General features: G+C 44.0%; 1 protein-coding gene across 4 annotated transcripts in view; it reads right to left on the bottom strand.

The window, feature by feature from the left end:
- marchf8 (membrane-associated ring finger (C3HC4) 8) overlaps nt 1-19,835 on the bottom strand; it is a 47,140-nt gene extending 27,305 nt beyond the window's left edge. Inside the window, exon 1 of one of the 4 annotated variants that reach the window (XM_063070749.1) lies at nt 19,630-19,835. In XM_063070749.1, coding sequence (XP_062926819.1) covers nt 19,630-19,659 — 30 coding nt within the window. In that variant the 5' untranslated portion in view covers nt 19,660-19,835. The remainder of the gene's footprint in view (nt 1-19,629) is intronic. The other 3 variants (XM_063070750.1, XM_063070751.1, XM_063070752.1) reach the window with 3 other exon arrangements.
- Between the last annotated feature and the right edge of the window lie 907 nt (nt 19,836-20,742).

The following is a 20,742-nucleotide window of genomic DNA, read 5'->3' as shown; positions in this document are numbered from 1 at the left end:
AGTCTACATCTGTGAGCACACTTCAATGCAGCTCATTGAATGTACAATTTACTGAAACATTCAGATGTCATGAAAGAGTACAGATTGTTATCTTTTCACACAGTTCCCCATTTTGGTAAAAATGTTCCCAAGAGGTCACATTTGGGGAGATACACAGATTTAATTCCTGTTAAAATGTCGTAGCACAGCAACCTATTTGTCAAAATGAAGACAAGTATTCATCAATAAGCTAACCTTTTACTCATTGCCTACATAGGCCATACTAGCATTTAATACCAGGAACTCAACAGTACAAGTTCTTAACAAAATATGAAAATACAAAGGACAAATAAACTCTTCTCGGGATTCCAGCTGCGTACGGGCATTGATTTTAACTGACATTTCGATGACAAACTCTGCCATCTTCATCAGGGATGATGCCTGGGCATGTCTAGTCCAGTGGTATTTAACTAAATGGCAGAGTTTGTCATGGAAACATTGGTTAAAATCGATACCTATATCAGGCTAGAAGCCCGACAAGAGCTTTCTCGTCGTATAAACCACTGCTGTAACTTGCCTCGTATGCGGTTCCCCACTACGTCAGAGAGGCGTGGAGGGAAATCGTCCACTGGAGAAACTCCGGATACGACGTACCTTTCCTACTCTAGAAAAGCACTAGATTCTTTTCATACAAGACAAGTTCAAAACAAGGTTATCCCCTCTTTATTCAAGATATCTTTGCCATGTGCCCCCCGGAACTATTAACCCTTCTGCAGTTATTCACAAGGCACAATCCTTAAATAGCCATACAGCAATTTCTGCTATCAACAATTAACACAAACAGGTCAACCCTGTGTTACAAACACCTATGATTTACATTTTGACGGTGTATTTTTGGGCCAATTCTGCAATCTGGCACTTTGCTGTCTCCAAGGGTGTTCGGTGAGGTTTGGAGCAAAGTGTGCAGCTTGGAAGACAAGAAGCCTGGAGATAGGGTGTGAGCCCATGATCAACTCCATTTCTCGCTGATCTCACCAACTAAGAGCGTCAAAAAAGACAAAAGTCAATGGGAATGAGAGCAGAAGGCAAGCAGGTATTCAACGCCGTCTGCCTGTGTTTGACTGATCTCTCTCTCCTTCCTCTCTTGCCCCAGAGGAAGGTGTCTGCATTTGACAGTTTCTCCCTCTCTCTCGTGATGCTGCCAGAGCCGTAGCTCTCAGCTCGGACTCCGCAGTTCATGTCATATGTGTTTCTGGGAACTCTCCTTTTTTTGCTATTTTGTGCAAGTTTGATCAGCGCAGACTGGCTCAGCTGCCAACAATCTGTGGTTTGATGTTTTATATTCACTGTTTATCACTCATTTTCTGATGGTTGCGCAGTTTGGGTATTTTTTTCTGCATGTTGGGCTCTTTGAATGGGTTCCATGGTGTTTCTTTGTTTACTGACCATCTGTGGGAAGCTGAATCTCAGGGCTCCATACTGCTCACACTTTGATAATGAATGTACTTTAAACTTCAAACTTGCAGGCATCCCTACATACAAACTCATAATATTAAATTCAAAAGTCTGACATACTGGTACACAGCAGACAACCAGTATCCTCTCTCTCTCTCCTTCCAGTAATTGCTCTTGTGTCTTACATTGATGCCATTCATTACGATAGTGTGGAGGCATGGTTGCTATATTAAGTGACTTCTGTGTATTTTCTGACATATGGACAAAATCAGCTTTGGGCACCTGTAAAAATCAGAACCCATTCTTTCCCTGAGACGGTACATACAATGCAGTTACAAAAGGAACCCTCAACACTACAGTGTTAATGTGAATGCCGTCTGAATCTGGAATAGACCTTCAAGGAAATCCTCTATGCAACAGTTGCTAGGAGACGGTAAATCCCAGGAGCAGTTATAGAGATCACAATATGAATACCACAACTTGCTAATAGGCTTAGTAATTCCTCTAAAGTTTCCAAGGGGGTACAATACCTTTTGAAGAAAAAGCACTAAGCTGATTACCCTACACATTTTTTTCCTGCCTCTGAAACTGATATCCTGTCTCCCTTGAAGATACTAATATCAAGATCTAGATGCAGTGCTTCACAGACTGAGGCAATAAGCCATTTGACCACAGGATGCACATCACAACTCTTCTCCTTCCCAGCCTAGACTTATTTACTGAATTTGTATACCCTTAATAGTTGCTGTAGGATTTGAAGTCATTATCAGACCACCAATCTAGCCATCTGGATTGCTAGGTCTGCAAGCTAATATTTTTCCCAGTACAAAAAGGATACATAATTCAAAGTCCAGGAATGTAAACTGATCTATGACTCATTCCCATGTGGAGCATTGTCCATTGAACCACGTTAAGGGACAGAAAAAAAAGCTTCTCCTTTGCTGTCCGCTCTCACGACCACAGCTTGTTCCACAGTAGTCTGCAGCCAATGATGTACAGTTGAAGTTTAGTCACTGTGTGCCACAGAAAAAACAGGATAATTTGATTCCAGCAATTCCTCTGAATAGGCACCAGACAATCGGCTTCAGCCATGGTGGCTAGCAGACATCCGGCAGAGAGCTAGCAGATCTCTCTGATGTTGAGCTGTGGGATCTTTCACACCCACTCAGATTCCATGGCCAAGGTTTGCCATAGCACCAACAGATAGCACCACCAGGAGCAGTGGGGCTCAGACCAGGCAGATAGTGAGAAACATATCCCCATGTTACAAGCATCTAAAAGCAGCAGGCACAAGTTTAAAAGGGTTAGTGGGGACCCAAAGAAGATCTTCCTTCCCCCAGCCAGAGGGTCGTTACAATCTGAAAGAATATGGTAGGTATTCTCAACATTTAAGGAGCATCCTGAATTAAAAAGCATAGAAAGCTATGGACCAAGTTTATCTGGATTAGTGCAGATAGGTATTCAATGACGGGCTGAAGGACTTATTCTGTTCTGTATGGCTCTGTGAGCACTCCACTGGAGTTACACTCCTCCCACTTTCTAATCACCCTCCTCCCCTTCTTCTGCCCCCTTTTCCTCTTCCTCTACTGCTGCCCACTCTCACCCCTCCCACCACCATGCGGAATCCTTTCCACTATTCAGGAGTGCAGGTATTAAACAACTGTTGAACAATGTGACTAAAATTGCAATTAAATTAGGTTTTAATTTCACAATTAACTGTAATTGTTTCAATTGTGTGATGGTCTCATTATGAGAAAGATGTTGATAACATTAAATTATGTTGCAATATTTTACTGCACATTTCTTTTTACAGATTGCAGACAAAAACAAAAATCAACATTTTCACCTTTCATATTATATGTCATGATGTTACATTGCTATATTATAATATGTAGACTTTGCTTGAATCACAACCAATTTTCTTAAGGGTTTAGTTCTTTAGAGATTGAAAACACACAAGTAGCAGGTATCCCAGTCTAGAGTTGACATGCTTTGAAGATGTCTGTCACAGACTGATGAGCCTTTGATCTGCTCTGGAAGCCAATCCATCTCACTGGCTCTCCAGTTCAGTTTCTCATCAAGTGAGACCTTCGTCTCATGCTGCTAAAAGATTTGGCATCAGTTCTAGACAACGTGTTAGCTTTTTAAAATTCATTTCAAGGACACCAGTGGCAACTCCAGCCCTTAACTCACTACCCCTTAACTAAGTGACATGGACTTTCAGAAAGAGACCATAAACTGTAGTCTTTGAGTCACATGATAGACAATAGATTTCCTTTCCTAAAGGGAAATAATGAATCAGCTGTCTCATTACAACAACTGGCCATTCTGTGGTCACCACTAATTTCCTGCTTAGTTACCGATCATCAAACTCACAGTTTAAATACACTGGCTGCACGAGAGATTGAAACAAAACTACTGACAATATCAGCAATGTACCATCACCCACAGAGACCCCAGCATCTTACAGATATCCAGTGGGAAGGGATCTAGTACATCAGATGTACCATTGCAACAGCTTCCACTAGCAGAGCTGACTAAAGTTACCACAAGCCACTAGGAGGAACACAGACCTGAAGGCCTAGACTAGAGGCAATAATGTCACATTAACAAAGTACTGTATGGAAGGATCACTGCTTAGGGTGTTAGGGTGTGCAACCCTTGTGAATGGTGGGGTTAATAGTCTTGATGTTGCATGGGGTGGGGGGGGGATTGTCCTGTTGGTTGTGCTGACCATTACTGTAGGGCCATCACAAGGGCTCAAAGCCCAGCCCTGTTGCTCAATGACTTCCCTTTAATGAAGCCACAACCTTTGACCCAAGCTGCCTGCAGACTGAAGATTAGAATCAAATACAGCACATTGTGCACAGTGTGCCAAACCCATTCCTGACAAATATAAACACAGGCTAGCACTGGTTAGCATTAGAACCTGGAATGGTAGGTCGGTCACCAGAAGTTAGGACTCTATGACAGTTTGAGTGCAAAGAGTCAGAAACACGGAGCTAATACCCTCATCCCAGCTGTTCCATGCTGACAGATGGTTCAACTTATCTCATCACCTTATTTCTTGACAACTACAAAAGTCTTTTTTTTAAAAAACACAAACACATGCAAATGACACTATTTAACAGTTCAGTCTAATCACAGTGTAGCGTGTAACGGCACACAGGTGTGCATGACTGACACCAGTTAGAACCTGCTCAGCTATAGTCCTGCCTCAATCAAGTGGCATAGTGTCCCAAAGAAATGAAGGGAAGCTCAGCTATTTTCCCATTTAGCTTTTGTTTTTTTTTAAAGAGTTGTCCCAAATAAGCAACTGCCCCGATTACTCGATAGCCCAATTATCCAGTAGCCACTGTACTCACCAACTTTTGTGTAAAGATGCCCCTTAGGTCCCTTACAAATCTTTTCTCTCTTACTTAAACCAAGGCCCTCTAGTTTTTTAATTTCTTTTCACTGGGGAAAAATTCTGTTTGTTCACCCTGGCTATGCTCCTCGTGCTCTGAAACACTTCTATGCTACCTCTCAGTTTCCAAGGAATAAAGCCCTGGCCCACCCAGTCACTCTCCATAACTCAGTTCTCGAGTCCTGACAACATTCTCATAAATCATAACCAGACAGTGTGAGCTTTAGCTTAGCGTTGATTCACAGAAGACATTCTTCTCCATAGGACAGTAAGTCACAAGTTCACATTGTACTCCAGAGATCAAGCTAATAATCCAAGTTAGGAGCTGGGATGTTAAACTGCTCGCTCCAGCCCCCAGCACTCATTCAAAGAAAAGTATGAGCAAATTTCCTGTTTTCCTAGAAAACATTTTCTCCCCCCGAACATGACATTGCTGTACACAAGTTGGTGGCCTCATGGCCTCATTTCCCATTCTTAAACATAGACTACACCTCTACAAGAACTTCACAGTTACACGCTGAAGCAGCCCACAAAATGCAACTCTTTCTCTCTCTTGGATTGAAGAGAGGAATATCTCCACAATCTCCATGCTGATGTTTGGTGTAATTTGAGATAGGATGCAAATTTTCATCAGTCTAGTCAGAACACGAGCCCATTTACAAATGCTTCTGATGCAGATACAACCCTGTTGCTATTACGCTTACAGACAAAAATACGATTGTCACCACAAACTTCTGGATTTAGATAATAATCCAATCAACATCAAACATCTCACTGCAATCAAACTTCTGAAGTTAGATAATAATCCAATCAACATCAAACATCTCACTGCAATCAAACAGCAGAGGTGGGGTGTCTCATGTGGTACCAGCCATGGGATTCTCCAATTACCTGGCTGCTTATCAGCTTGCATCAAGAGGCCGCTTCTTTGCCAAGAACTTACAGTATACTGCACCTAAACCTGTACAGGCATCATTGGTTTCGCTTTTGACATGTGGGGGTGTACTGCAATGAGAATCAGATGCCGAAAAGATCCCTGTGAAACCACAACAGAATTCTAGCCCCATCATTGCCAGTGGGTTGGACATTTCACTTAGAAAGTCCCTAATGAAGAATGAGTGGGGAGGGGAAGTGGTGTTGTGAAGACCTCCCCCCATTTCCTATTGCATAGTGTGAGAGCTTTACTCTGGACCTAATCTTTCACATGGGATGCTTGCTGCAAGGGTGGTGAGTAATGAATGAGTTGCCTAATACCCAAATGTATCCTATCCTTGGCTTAGTAAGCACAACAATCACGGCCAACACAGCTAAAGAAATGTAGGAAGTTATGTCTATACACAACAAATGCTTCCTCTGAGAATCGTTGCCATAACTTGGCCCTCTTCCATCTGGACTTAGGTTGACCAACCATTTGAGGTGGGAATATCTGTTGCTGTTTCACAGATCTCTCTGGGAGTTCTGGTTTACCTCCCCCTACCACAGTTCCAGGAACCAGCTTGTACCATTAACTTGGGTCATATGACAACCAGACCAGATTTTTTAAAATAAGTTACTAGTCTCAGAACTAAAATAGAATAAAGTATAATATTTTACATGTTTTAAATAAAAATTCTAACCTAAAATTACTGATGGAAATACATAGTAGTAATATTCAGGTAATTCCACCAGTCTGTCCAGTCCCACAACATTCCTCTGGGCTTTGGGGCACACCCTCCATAACTCCTATCCCGATGTGCACATAGCAGGGCAAACTACTTGATGGTCACCAAGTGAAAGCTGGCTCGCTGTTCACTGGACTGTTGCTCTCTATCACAGATAGTTCACAGGGAGAGGAGGAGAAGACGGCGGCACAACGCAGCGCGCGCTGCCGCTCCAAATTGATATCGTATTTGTTAAATAGGGGCCATGCACAATCCTGATTTGGAGACGGACGTGAGAAGCCCGGAGGAACATCTGGAGAAACTTCTGAAATGCCTGCTTTGCTGCCGCTGCTACTGTGCAATCGAGAATCTCCGGAGGGGAAGGCCCCAAATCTTCGACTTTGTGCCTATTGCTGGGCCGGGGTCAAAGCGCTCGGCAGAGATGGTGCTCGGTGTTGGAGGCTCGAAGTCTTCGGACAGACTCAGAGTCGGACTGTGGTCGGGTGCTTCCAGGATGTTGCATTGGCAAGTTTGTGGCGCTGGAAGCTCATGGCAGGGAGAGTTTCTCCCTTCAACCGTCTGCGTGAGATGATGGGGCTTTCGAGAGATTTTGAGACTTTTTTTTTACATGCCCATGGTCTTGCTCTTCATCAAATTACGGTATTGCTTTGCACTGTTGTAACTATATGTTATAATTACGTGGTTTTTGTCAGTTTTTTTTTGTCTTGGTTTGCCTTGTGTTTCTGTGATATCATTCTGGAGGAACAAATTGTATCATTTCTTAATGCATGCGTTACTAAACGACAATAAAAGAGGACTGCATGTCCTCATAATCTAATCGACCAATGTCCCATTCCAGGGATGTGTTGTGTCCCCCAAAATGCTGCACTTCAAAAATCATCTCGTCAGCTGCAGAACCCTTTGGGACGTCCATAGGTCGTTTTATGAAGGCAAGCTTTTTCCTTTTGTCATTCTACTTCTTGCCCATATATTCTGGACGAATGAGCTGCAACCATTAATCATCCAAAAGCAGCACTGATACATAGCAGAACTCCCATCTGCTTCTTATTGATCAGCATGCCCACCGCAAAGCTTCAGTTCTGGGAAGGAGGGGCCATGGGCCTTTCAAACAATTTCTCTCAGTCAGCTTCCTGACATTCTCTATAAAATGGGCCTGGATGCAGGAATTCCCGAGGGCAGATTTAGTACCTTGACTACTGACCCAGCTGAAACAACAGGCTACTGTAAATCTCAACAACGTAGGAACAGCCGGCAGGGTTCCTGGAACAGTACGCAGCCCTAGTCACTGTGAATATCAGAAAATATCAAGGCATCAGAGTGGCTGCAGTAGATCTACCAGCAGCAGATGGTTCCATAAAAATCAGGAACAGGTATCAAACAAAGGTGATACAAATCCCTGAGATGTTAACAAAGGAATCCTGATGTAGGGTCTTGACCTGAAACAGACTACCCTCCACAACACCTCCATCTCACACACTGAAACTGCTCAACCTGCCGAGTTCCTCCAGCAGTTTTTTTTGCTCCAGATCCCAGCAGCTACAGTCATTTGTGTCTCAATGTTGCACAGCGTAGACAGTTCAGGAGCCTATTTCTAGCTTTCCCTGTGTACAACCAGGGCTTCTGGGGAACCATGGGATTTTAAAGGTCAGTACCCAAAGTATTATAGCAATTAGTGCAATCCCTTTCAAAACATCGTGGGCTATCCCAAAGTGTCTAAGAATTAAAGAGCAACTGCTGAAGGATGAAAATCATTAGACACTTTAAAAAGTGAGATTACAACATTTTCCTTTTGCATAGTGGCACAAAATTGTCAATGAGACAAAAGCCATTTGACAGTTGAGTCATTGAACCAGGAGACACCAGAGTCAGCAAACGCTGGGATCCAGAGCAAAAAAATTAATTATGAACCATGAAATGAAAAGAACTCAGTGAGTTGGGCATCACAGAGGGAAATGTACAGTGGATGTCTCCGGTCAACACTCTTCATGTGGACAAAGAATAGAGGGCAGATAACCAGTGTAAAAAAAAACTCTGCCATGAATGGCCCCAAGCCCAGCTGCAAAAGGAGGGTTGGGCATGGAGCTAGAACCCCATGCCATAAAAACCCAGTGTTACAGAAACAGCAACAGAAGCTCCAAAGACCTCATTCCTGGGAGAGGAAGGGTCTTCACTTGGCAGATGTATGAAGTCGTGTGGTGAAAGCCAAAGCCACAGGGCTAATCATCCTTCTGTTGACCCAGGACAGAGGACTCTGGTAAGCTGCTGCTGGTGGCCTGTGCCCCACTAGGAGTGACGGGCTTAAGGAGGAACCAGTATAAAGAGGTGAAGGGGAGGAGTGGGACAAGAGTTGATAGGCTGATCCATATGAGGAGGCAATGATTGGCAGATAGAGTCAGGTAGGGAAAAGAAGGGTGGAAATAATGACAGAGATGTAAAGGAGAAGGGGGTTGTTGGAAAGAAGAGGTTATGTGAGAGAACCACAGTAGAAAAGGAGAGAGAAAGAGAAATGAGAAGCAGTTAACCTGAAAGGGGAGAACTGAACCACTGCCTGCTTGGATTTCAATGAATGCAAGCAGGCAAGAAGATGAGGTCAAGTAACCAATTGGGGCAGGGGGCAGGGCAGATGATGGCAGGCAGACTCAGCCCCAACACATTATGAGCACACTCCTCCCTATGATCGGTAGTATCTGCAAGTGGTCTAGCTTCAAAGAAGCACCATTTTTGTTCTAATTGTGTTCTTTCTTGTATAATTTTGTATGTTTTACTTTTCTTGTGAACGTTGTGTATCTGATGCCATGTGCCTGTGACGCTGTTGCAAGGACATTCTTCATTGCACTCGTGCATATGACAATAAACTCGAATTTTGCCATTTTTGTACATTCATCACATACAGGCAATCAGACCTCACTTTCATTACTTCTGCTTTTGGGCATCAAATGTTTGAGCACTTACTCAGTTAACAACAGATTTCTCCATCCCCCTCTCTGCTGCTCATTTGTTCAACGCACAAGAGCAGAAAACATAGGAGCAGGACGACTCTGGTTGCCAGCAAATTTCATCAGGAGGCCACCTGCCACCAACTCCCCACGGCCCTCTTTGCTGCCTCACCTTCTGTTGTTGATAGGGTGGTGACGCAGAACCAACCAGGCCTCAGAGCTAACCCAGGCTACAAACACCAGGCCTCCAGCGGCAAAACACCCTGACCAGTCAAGGCAGAACTCAAAATAGATCGGTGTGAATTATTTGGGGTTTTGACAAGTTTTCAGTTTCAAGTGAGCATGTTAGCTCATAGAACAGATGCAGTATCAGGAAATACTGTTTACTGGTTCGATGGTTTTGCCATAGTTGTCTCCTTTTAAGAAACTTTCTACTTTATACAGCTCGTGAGTAATACATTACTGGAAACTGGATTTTATTTCCCGAACTGTTGTTTACATTTTATTTTAATTCCTTGTGGACTTCCAGAAGCGATCATGCTGAAGGCTGTGATGTGATGCCCCTTTTCATGACCAACTGAATCACACAAGGAGCTTAAACCATCTGGGTTATATTTTGTTGCTTGTCTTCAGTTATTAATGTGTAGCAAAACCCAGGTAATTTAGTTTTTTTTAAACAAAGTTCCCTAGGCAAGTGCATTAACTTTCAGTATTGGTAATACAACGCAACTGACTGATAACAACAAGCACAAAATTAGTGTCGCCGCCCACATTTGTATTATTCTGGGTTCACCTTCCCTAAGTTACCTAGTCATTCACCTACTAGTGCATCTACAGACAAAACAAACCTTCGACTGAAACATTCAGGGTTTCATCATCTGTGGTTATCTGAAAACAGAAAAAAAGAAAAACAACAGGAATTCTGCAGATGCTGGACATTCAAGCAACACACATCAAAGTTGCTGGTGAACGCAGCAGGCCAGGCAGCATCTCTAGGAAGAGGTGCAGTCTACGTTTCAGGCCGAGACCCTTCGTCAGGACTAACTGACATGTCTTCCTTGCTACGTAGGAGGCCATTCAGTTCATCGAGCTCTCAAAGCAACCCCATTCTCCGCCATTTCCCATTCACCTCCTTGTCACCAATTCTCTCACCGGCTCAGCGCCTCTCACCTCTATTGCTCAACCCACACATCTTTGGGACATGAGTGAAAAATCAGAGTGTCTGGGATGGGGAGCTCACCTAGTCACAAAGAGAATCTGAAGACTCCCTAGCGACAATGTCTCAGGATCATAGCAGATCTGCCCTCTCTGAAGATCATTTTCATGCCGTGAAAATATTCATAGCTTTCAAGATTGTTTATGGCCTCATCCCTCCACAACCCTCCACCCCCAACCGTTCACCCCAGTTTTACAACCCTCCACCTTCTTTATAGGGCCTCTGCCCCTTCCCTCTTCAGTCTTGACGAAGGGTTCCGGCCCGAAACGTTGACTGATCGTTTCCACGGATGCTGCCCGACCTGCTGAGTTCCTCCAGCGTGTTGTAAGTGTTGCTTTGACCCCAGCATCTGCAGAGTATTTTGTGTTTACAACCCTCCACACTCGCTGTCAGTGCAGGAGGAGGTGCACAAGAGGCATTCTCAAGATAAATTAAGGTTCTGATTAAATCTAGACCACAACAGAAGTAGAATCTAACATACAAATAGAAAATTCTGGGAACACATTGTAGGTAGGAGTCAACATAACAGGCTGATTCCCATTAGTACAGTGGTCACATTACTGGACAATTAATCCAGAAACCTGGAACAACAAGTTCAAATCCCACTATGGCAGTGGAGTAATTGAGTTAATTAAATAACATGGAATAAACTCTAATACCAGGGCTGCCGACTACAAACCTACCAGATTGCTGTAAAGCCATCTGCGACACTAGGAAAGAGCATCTGTTGTCTTGAGTGTGGGGTGAACTCCTAAACCAATGTGCTTGGCTCTTAACCAGCCGTTGAGGTGGCCCAACATGCTGCTCTGTTAGGGGCAGGCTGGCAGGGATGTCAATATCCCATGACAGAATCAAAACAGGGTGCACGGGTGTGGATGAAATCACAAAGGGATTATAGAACACTGACACCATTACAGGCCAAGTTCTCACAGGTGAAATGGCAGCAAATAATAATTTGGATGAGGTGCGTTAACCATGGTTATTAGCAATGGTTTCCAGGCAACAGAGCAGGAGATTTAAGACTAGATGGGATCCCCGCGGAGATTTGCCTATTGTTGCTGAGGAGCACTGACTGACACAAGCACATCAACTCCATCTGAGCCATGGCACCCTCCCACAACATTCAATATATGCAGCAGTTTGTAAGACACAACTCCATTAACATCTTGCCTTTAATGTACTTATGCTCATTCCAAAGATCTTTCAAGCCAATGAACTGAAGTGCAATGTCTGGTGTAGAGTGGGGAAATTTCAATTTGCGCACTGCTAGATCCCAAAAGTAGCAAAATGATATAATCAGGTTTTTTTAAATATTGATTTATGAATAAAAATCAGTCCTGTCACACTGGGAAAGAGACTAAAGTAGGTTCTTTAACCTACTATGGTTGATTTTTTTGATTTTCCTTATCCGGACAGAATTACAAGTGAAAGCTGCATTTGAAGAGGCCTCCCCAGCTCACCTCAGAACCACATTGACGAGACACCCTGCAGTGAGATGTGTTCAAACCTCCCCTGTTGGTACCGTTTGAGCAATAGCTAACTCCTAAAGTTCAACCATGACAGATCAGTCGTGCATTTGGCAGTTTGACAAGTTTCACCTCCAACGCCCAAGATCAAGGGCCAGGTCAAAGACTGCAGACGAAAGATCACAAGCTCCTGCCTCCCCCGCATAAAGCTAACACTCTCACATCCCAGTCAGAGGATTCTGCATTCAGGGTCCACTACAGAAACAGAGTCCAGATCATCATTATCAGCCAAGACCCTTCATCAGGACCGGAAGGGAAGGGAGTAGAAGCCAGAATAAGAAGGTAGGGGCGGGAGGGGAGAGAGGAAAGGAGGACAAGCTGGCAGGTGATAGGTGGGGACAGGTGAGGGGGAAAGTGGGTGAGTGGGAGGGTGGAGATGAAGTAACAAGCTGAAAGGGGACAGGTGGAAGAGGTAAAGGGCTGAAGAAGGAACCTAATAGGAGACTACAGTGGACTGTGGAAAAAAAGAGAAGGATGAGGGAAACCATAAGGTGGTGATTAGCAACTGAGGAGAAGAGAAGGAATGAGAGGGTAACCAGAATGAAAAATGCAGGGAGGGAGGGAGAAACTACTGGAAGTCAGAGAAGCCAAACGTTCATGCCACCAGGTTGGAGGCTACCCAGGCAGAAGATGAGGTGTTGTTCCTCCAACCTGAGTTGGGCATCATCACTGCAGTAGAGGAGGCCATGGACAGATATGTCAGAATGGGAATGGGAAGTTGAACTGAAATGGGTGGCTACCAGGAGATCCTGCCTTTGTAGCAGAAAGAGCAATGGTGCTCAGTGAAGCAGTCCCCAACCTGCATCAGGTCTGGTCTACTGTCAACAATTAGATTCCTCCTCTTTCAACCCTGTGCCATTTCTACCCATCACTTCCAAGCTTCTTTTCATCCCCCGCTTCCCCTGCCTCACCACCTATCTCCTTTCTCACCTACACCAGCCAGTTTACACTCCTCCTCCTCCCCCCCCACCTTATTAATCTAGCTTCTGTCCCCTTCCTTTCCAGTCCTGATGACAGCTCTCAGAACAAAATGTTAATTATTTACTCCCCTCCATAGATGCTGCCCGACTTGCTTTGGGGGGGGGGGGTGTCTGTCTGAGGATTTCCAGCATCTGCAGAATCTCTTGGGTTCAACATTTCAAGTGTTCAGGGCGTCATGTTTTGCATGAGAAATGGCCCATACCCTCTCAGAGGGATGCAGAAGATTCTGTGCCCCAAAGATTTCAAGTAGCATGGACACCGTCTGCCCAGGTCTACCAGTCACCCAACACCGCAAACCAGAACAAGGCAATTGTTGATTTCATACCTGTATTCAGAACATGACTATACCCATCAACAATAGTGATGAATGGGTGACAGCCCTGATAAACCTGTCAAACATCATGCTTGTCCAAATAACTCTCCTCCGCTGCTGCATTTCCTGGGAAACCACCGTATCATAGAAGGGGATTGCTGTGGTTTCAGTCACAAGTTCAATTCAATGTAGACTAGTTAAAAAGAGAAAATAAACTATTTGCTGTGTGGCACAGTGTTTGTTGACAGACCTTCCCCGCTTAAGTGGTGTCAGTGGACACTACTGCATCGTCGTGTGTGGAAGCCTGCAGTGTAAAGTGCATTGCTGCACTTCCTACAACAGCGACTGCACTTCAAACAAAGCTGCGGTGGCAGTGGGCTCTTCATGAAACTCTACAACTTAAGGCAGTGCACTTTCTCTGATCAGAATTAGCCATGTTGGCTGAATCTCACCCACCTCTGACAGCCAGCTCTATTTTATCTTACTCCAATAGTAAACCTGGCCCGTTGGGTATGCCCTGCACCCTACATTTGTAAAATGTTACAACATCTTCTCTGTATTGCTAAGTGCTGCCATTAACTACCAAACACTACATATTCCCTATGGCAACAGTGGCTTCACCCCATCACATACATTCCTTATCTTTGCATTTCTTCTTAGAAATAAAAGAGATTGCAGATGTTGTTTGTGTGCTGTTCCTTTTCATCTTGCCTGACTGTGAATAGAATTGTTTGTGATTCCTTCCACAAGGTGCTTTGGGAAATTTTCTATAGTTCTAGTGTGGTAAATAAGAACCATGTCAACTGTTTCTCTTTTTGCAAGATGCTGTCTGACCAGCAGAGTGCTTCCAGGATTTTCTGTCCTACTCCAGATTTTAAGGATGTACGGATTTTATTTTTGAAATGATCAGACTTCTGAAAGGCAAAAGTGTGATACAGAATAAGGGACAAAGGAGGGTGATGGAGACAAAAAGAAGCAAGGCAAACTGTGAAGATGGGTGATAGGGGAAAGAAAATCAACTTCGGCAACGAGAAGCTAGTTGGCTAAAACAAAAACTGCAAATGGCAGAAACCCAAAATAAACACAAATAGTATTTGGAATACCCAGGAGGTCAGGCAATATTTGTGGAGAGAGGTAGAAATTTATCAATTTGTTTCTCTTGTCTCAGATGCTGCCTGGCCTGTTAAGTATTTTTAGTTTTTTTAAATACATAAATTGCCTGCCCACATTGTTTTTAGGTAACATAAGAATATGCCTGTCTGTTATTATCCTTATTAATCACCAGCTCAAGAATTCTAATAGCCTTCTTGTGTGAGGAAATGCATTTACAATCTATGGACTAGAAGTGCTAGAGATTTTAAGACTAGAGAGTTAAGACAAAAATATGCCCAATCATCAGAATGGTCGTTGGATGAAATGGCCCATTTATGTGCTGTAAAATCCTATCTACTTCACCAGAAGCACAGAGAAAATGCCCAAAACATTAATGAAGGGATATCAAACAAAATTCACCAGAGTCAGGGAAAATAGTACAAGGGCCGAGCTTGGTCAAAGACTACATTGTAAGGTGTGCCAGAAATCCATTAGCACTGGGCTTTCTCCCCATTATGATCCGTATTTGAATTGTGACTCCATCCTGCAAGCTCCCACTCTTCAATAACACGAAGATTTCAAACTGAAGGAAATGACAAACTGCCCAACAACTGACCATCCAGAGGAACGAACTCAGCACTCATTAAAATAGCTCATCAGTGAGAGCACCAAGCTACAGGTTAATGAATGTGCTAATTTTACTATAAGTTGGTTAGAGTTATATTAGCAACTACACAATAAAACTTGATATTGCTTTATCAGTGTCTGAACCAACAGTTGATTAATGTTATATTAGCAAAAACAGGTTAATTATCACTGTGCTTGTAACACCTGTCAATAAATTGAGAGATGGTCAGAACTACCAGTTAGTAATATACTAGAATCGAAGTAACATAACAGCGATTACAAGCAACAGCAATGGCATTTACATCCTAGGATATCTACCAATATCTGAGGGTTGATTTTCAATGTTTATTAGGGAACACAGGTCCTCCCCAGCTTACAAACACCTTACCTGTGTACAACCCATATATATGAATTCGGGAGTCCGGCAAGATGGATTTGCCAGTTACTTCAAGAATTTTCTGCCATGTCGGAACTCGGTCCACAGCCGCATTTCTGACTTGTTCAGATTATTAACAGCTGTAACCAGGGGCAGGACCTGTAAAGCATTGTGACTATACATTGCTATTTCAAAAAAAAATTACTGATAAGTCCAGATACAAAACAGGGAACTATCATAATATTATAAGAACCCAAGTCTCCCACTCACTGGCTATGGCTTAAATTAGTGCAGTCCTGGCAAGATCAGGAATAAAAGAAAATCCAGGTTAACCGGTGATGATCCCAAAATACCAGCTGACTGACTCCATCATCCCCAAGAGACTCCATGGTTTAGAATGTGTTTATTAGGAGTTGGCCCTGTCATTTCACCGTGCAAGCCTGCTCCACAATTCATCAACAACTTGGCCAATCTTCTACCCCAAGGCCATTTTCCAACACCATTCCCATATATCTCAATTCCCTTAATATCTAAAAATCTACCAACATCTGCTTTGAATGAACTCAGTGACAAAGTCTCCACAGCTCTTCAGAGTGGAGAATTCTGAAGATTCAGCTCCAGGACAAATTCCTCAGACGTATGGTTAGGATTAGTGAGTCACGGGAATGCTACACTAGCACCGGAAATATGGCAACTCTTACGGGCTTCCCAGCACAATCCTCGCTGATTTGATTTGATGCAAAAAATGCACTATTTCACTATGTTTTGATGTATGCCTGACAAATAAAGTTAATCTCTCTTTTACCCCTTGTTCCAGAATTCACAGCCAGGGACACATTCTCCCTTCATTGATTGCTCAAAATCTTTGTTTCAACGAAATCTCTCTTCCTTCTAAACTTCAGAAAGAACAGGCCCAGTTGATTCAATCTCTCTTTATACAGCACACCCATCATCCCCCGACCAAAGTCAGTGAAACTTTATTGCAAGTATATCTTTCTTTAGGCAAGGAGACCAAAACTACGCAGGCACCATCCACAGACATCTGGACAACAGAAATTTGTCCTTCCAGAAGTCACAAATCATTATCAAAACATGCAAAATATTGAACAAAATTCTCCTTCACCAAACTTATGTGAAGAACAGTAAATAAACATTTTTTCAACTTGTATTCTTGATACAAAAAAAAAGATAACAGGCTTGCATTACAGAGAATTGTGATACAGACAATTTTCTAGGAACACAAACCACACCCCCCCCCCCCACAACAAGAGGCTTGCCTTTAAGATACTCCAGTCTTACCAAGGCCCTGGATAACTGCAGCAAGCCACCTTTATTTTTTAAATTCTAATCCTCTCACAATAAAAGGCAACATACCATTTGTCTTTTCATCTATTTTTGCATATTTGCTGGCTTTCAATGACACATTTAAAAAGACACCCAGGCAAACTTAAGCATTGTCCATGACTGCATCTCAGCTTTGAATAAATACTCCTTTCTTTTGTACAGCAAAGTGGATAACTCATTTGCCACACTCCGTTATATCTGTCTTGTTCTTATTCATTCTGTTGAAACCATGTGACCAAAAGACATAGCAGCAGAAGGAAGCCATATGGTCCATCGACTCTGCCCTGCCATACCATTATAGTTGATTTATAATCTCCTTCAACCCCATTTTCCTGCCTTCTCCCTGTAAACTTTGATCTCCTTACTAATTAAGAATCTATCAAACTGTTTTAAATATACCAAATGACTGAGTCATTTGTGGCAATGAATTCCAGATTCACCACCTTCTGGCTAAAGAAATTCCTCATCTCTGTTCTAAAGGGACATCCTTCTAATTCTGATTCTGTGCCCTCTGATCCTAGACTCCCCCACTATAGGAAACATCCTTTCAACATTCAATAAGTTTCAATAAGATCTTCCCCTTATTTTTCTGAATTCCAGTGAGTACAGGCCCAGAGCCGTCAAATGCTCCTCTAATGATAAGCCTTTCAATGTCAGAATCATTTTCATCCACATCCTTTGAACCCTCTTCCGTGTCAGCACATCCTTTCTAGTTAAGGGGCCCAAAACTGCTCAATACTCCAAGTGAGGTCTCACCAATGCTTTATAAAGCATCAACATTACATCCGTGCTTTTTTAGTCCTTTCAAAATGCTAACATTGTACTTGCCTTCCTCACCATAACTCAACCTGCAAATTAACCTTTAGTGAACCTTGTATGAGGACTCTGAAGTCCATTTGCACCTCTGCTTTCTAAATTTGTTCCCCATCTAGAAAATAATTCCTCCTACCAAAGTGCATGACCATACACTTCCCTACACTGTATCCCGTCTGCTACTTCTTTACCCATTCTCCTAATCTGTCCAAGTCCTTCTGCACACTCACTGCTTCCTCAACAGGACCTGCCCCTTCATCTCTGCATTTGTCCACAAACCCTTCAATTTCATCATCGAAATCACCGACATATGCACTGTGTAAAAAAAAGCAGTCCCCTGCAGAACACCACTGGTCACTAGCAGCCAAACAGAAAAGGCCCCCTTAATTCCCACTCTAAGCCTCCTGCCAATCAACCAATCTTCTATCCAAGCCAGTGTCTTTTCTGTAATTCCATTCTTGTTCTTGCTTAGCAGCCTCATGTGTGGCACCTTATCAAAGGCCTTCTGAAAATCCAAGTAAACAACATGCACTGACTCTCCTTCGTCTATGCTACCTGTTATTTCCACAAAGGATTCCAACACCTACTTACATCACCAGTAAAGTGATTGATGCGTAGTAGCTGATGTATGGGTGGCAATGGACAGCTGACCATTCCAAGAAAACTCTGAGCAAGCGAATCCCAAGGATTGGAATCAAGCAGCTACCCTCATTCCCTGGTGCCAACATTACCCAGTCCCACCACTGTGTCAACACAAGAGTTTTGAAGCTGTTGACTGGGACAGTGAGACACCAGCAGACCAGCATAGTGTCGACAGGAGCTCAACCTACACCACCCCAAAATAAAACGACTCTGGTTTTCTTCAATAGCACCAGCTTACCCAGACTGACATCCAGGGTGAATTCACAGCAGGAAGTAAATAACCAAAAATTATCCTGCCCCTGATCATATGACCTTTGCATATGCAAACTGTATTTTCTAATATAACAGAGAGCACTCCTATTCAGTGCTTTGAACAGTAGAATAAAGAAAATTACTAATATAAAGAAATCTAAAACAAAAACTGCTGGAGATCCCCTGCAGATCAAAGGTGCTTTCAGATAAAGCTGATCCTCTTTCGTTCCTTCTGAACTGAATTTGGCTCCAATCCGAAGGACTGCACAATCCTTTTCCGGGACGGGAAAGGCTGAGCTCAGGACACAGGCCATATACACTCTGAACCAGTTCAATCCCTTTCACTTGAAAGAAACGTTCCACGCACTGCACAGACGAAGCAATACACATTGAATGGTGAGACCGAGCACCGAAAGCTGATACGTTGTTTCGGAAGGGTATGGCCACTTCTCTCTCGCCAAAAGAACACAGGTACACCCGACTCCCAACTCAAGTCCACACAAACACACCTTAAGTGCAGGCTTACTGACTCCCCCACAACATTCCCGGCCAGAAGTGACGGAGAGCTCTCCCTCTCCAACACTACACTTCTGCCACAGAACTGCCCTACACCCTTCCCTCCGATGGGGCCAGGGTAACCCACTGCCGCCCCGGCAGGAGGTAAAGATCCTGCGCTCACAACAGAGCACAGCAGCGGATCCCAGCAGGGACACGGCCAGGCCGGGGCCGAGCCGCAGCCCTGACATACCAATTGGCCCAGACACCAGCAGCAAGGTGTTCGGCAACAACCCTCCACCCGGAGGGCGCAGAAACCAAATCCCACTGCCCAGTCAAACGGGAGCAGAGCGGGCCATTTGCAGAGAAGACCTGTCTTTATACAGATTACTAACATGAAAATGTGTATGGGTATTTCCTCCGCCTCCGCTCACCCTCTACCCCCGAAGCCGGTATCCCGGGGAGCGTAGCCCAGGACTTGCTTCCCGGCTACGCAGACAAAGGCAACACGGTACCTGCAGTTTCATCTTCCAGCAAGGCTGCATCGGCTCCAGGCGCCTCGGGCTCCCCTCCCGCTGGGCGCAGGGCCGCCCGCAGCCGGCCCCACATCCGCGCCGGCGGGGCTGCGCTGGACACGGCGAGGCAGGCGGGTGGTCTGTCTGCGAGCCGAGGAAGGGAGCGGACTATGCAGTTCGGCCCGCGATCACAGCAGACACGCAGGAGCAGAGCGGCTGATGAATTATTCATGAGCCCTCCCCCCAAAAAACAGCGCATAGCTCTGTCGGCGTGCGCGGAACCGCGAGAGTCATTGGGTACGTCCCGCTCCCGCCTTCTCTGGGGCGCGCTCGCGTTCGGGGCGCTCACTTCCTTCAACCGCATTCTCTTTCTCTCAACCTCATGCTCCTGCCTCCTTCACCCTCACACTCATTCTCCGAATTTACCCTTCTCCTCCCCCGTCTCGACTGACCACTGACGGATTTAGCCTCTACAGACTGCGTCACAACAACTTGTCGAGGCTTCTTGGATTATGGCTCCAGATCTACTGTTGTGTATTTAACATTTCAGTAATATTTGAGTAATCTTGAGAATATAGTGTTTGATTAAGCTTTCTTTGTTTAGGTTATCTGTTAAAGTACATGAATGGTATACATCTTATGCCACCAGGTCATATGTGCGCACCTCAAAGTAAACAAAGTACACACCTATCCCTGGGGTTTTCTTTCAGTGCGTTTTGGAGTTATAAAACTTAGCAGTGGCGACGAGGATGGCATTGTAAAACTCAAAATGTATCAAGGGTAAAAATAGTGTTAAATGAAAATGCCACACCCTAGTTTTACAGAACTAGTCTAGTTCCTTATACAATCTGTGATAAAGTAGCCAGTGAGAAAGATCACATAGAGGCTGAAGGAACTCTTTCCAAGGTTGAGTGGAGCCTATGGAGCTAGTGGTCCCAACAGCCAAGAAAGAGGGGCCTGTCAGGATCTGCCATAATTTTAAGACCACAATCAACCCAGTACTATAGATCAATAACTTCTGCCCAGGATTGAGGATATCTTTGCAAACCTTTCTGGAGGAAAACACTTAAACAAAGTAGACTTAGCTGAGACCTACCTAAAAATGGAGATGGA

Source organism: Mobula hypostoma, chromosome 18, assembly GCF_963921235.1.
Source record: "Mobula hypostoma chromosome 18, sMobHyp1.1, whole genome shotgun sequence".
In the NCBI taxonomy this organism is placed as follows: Eukaryota; Metazoa; Chordata; class Chondrichthyes; order Myliobatiformes; family Myliobatidae; genus Mobula; species Mobula hypostoma.
The sequence above is the reverse complement of the archived record's forward strand: the minus strand, read 5'-3'. Positions and strand labels throughout refer to the sequence as shown.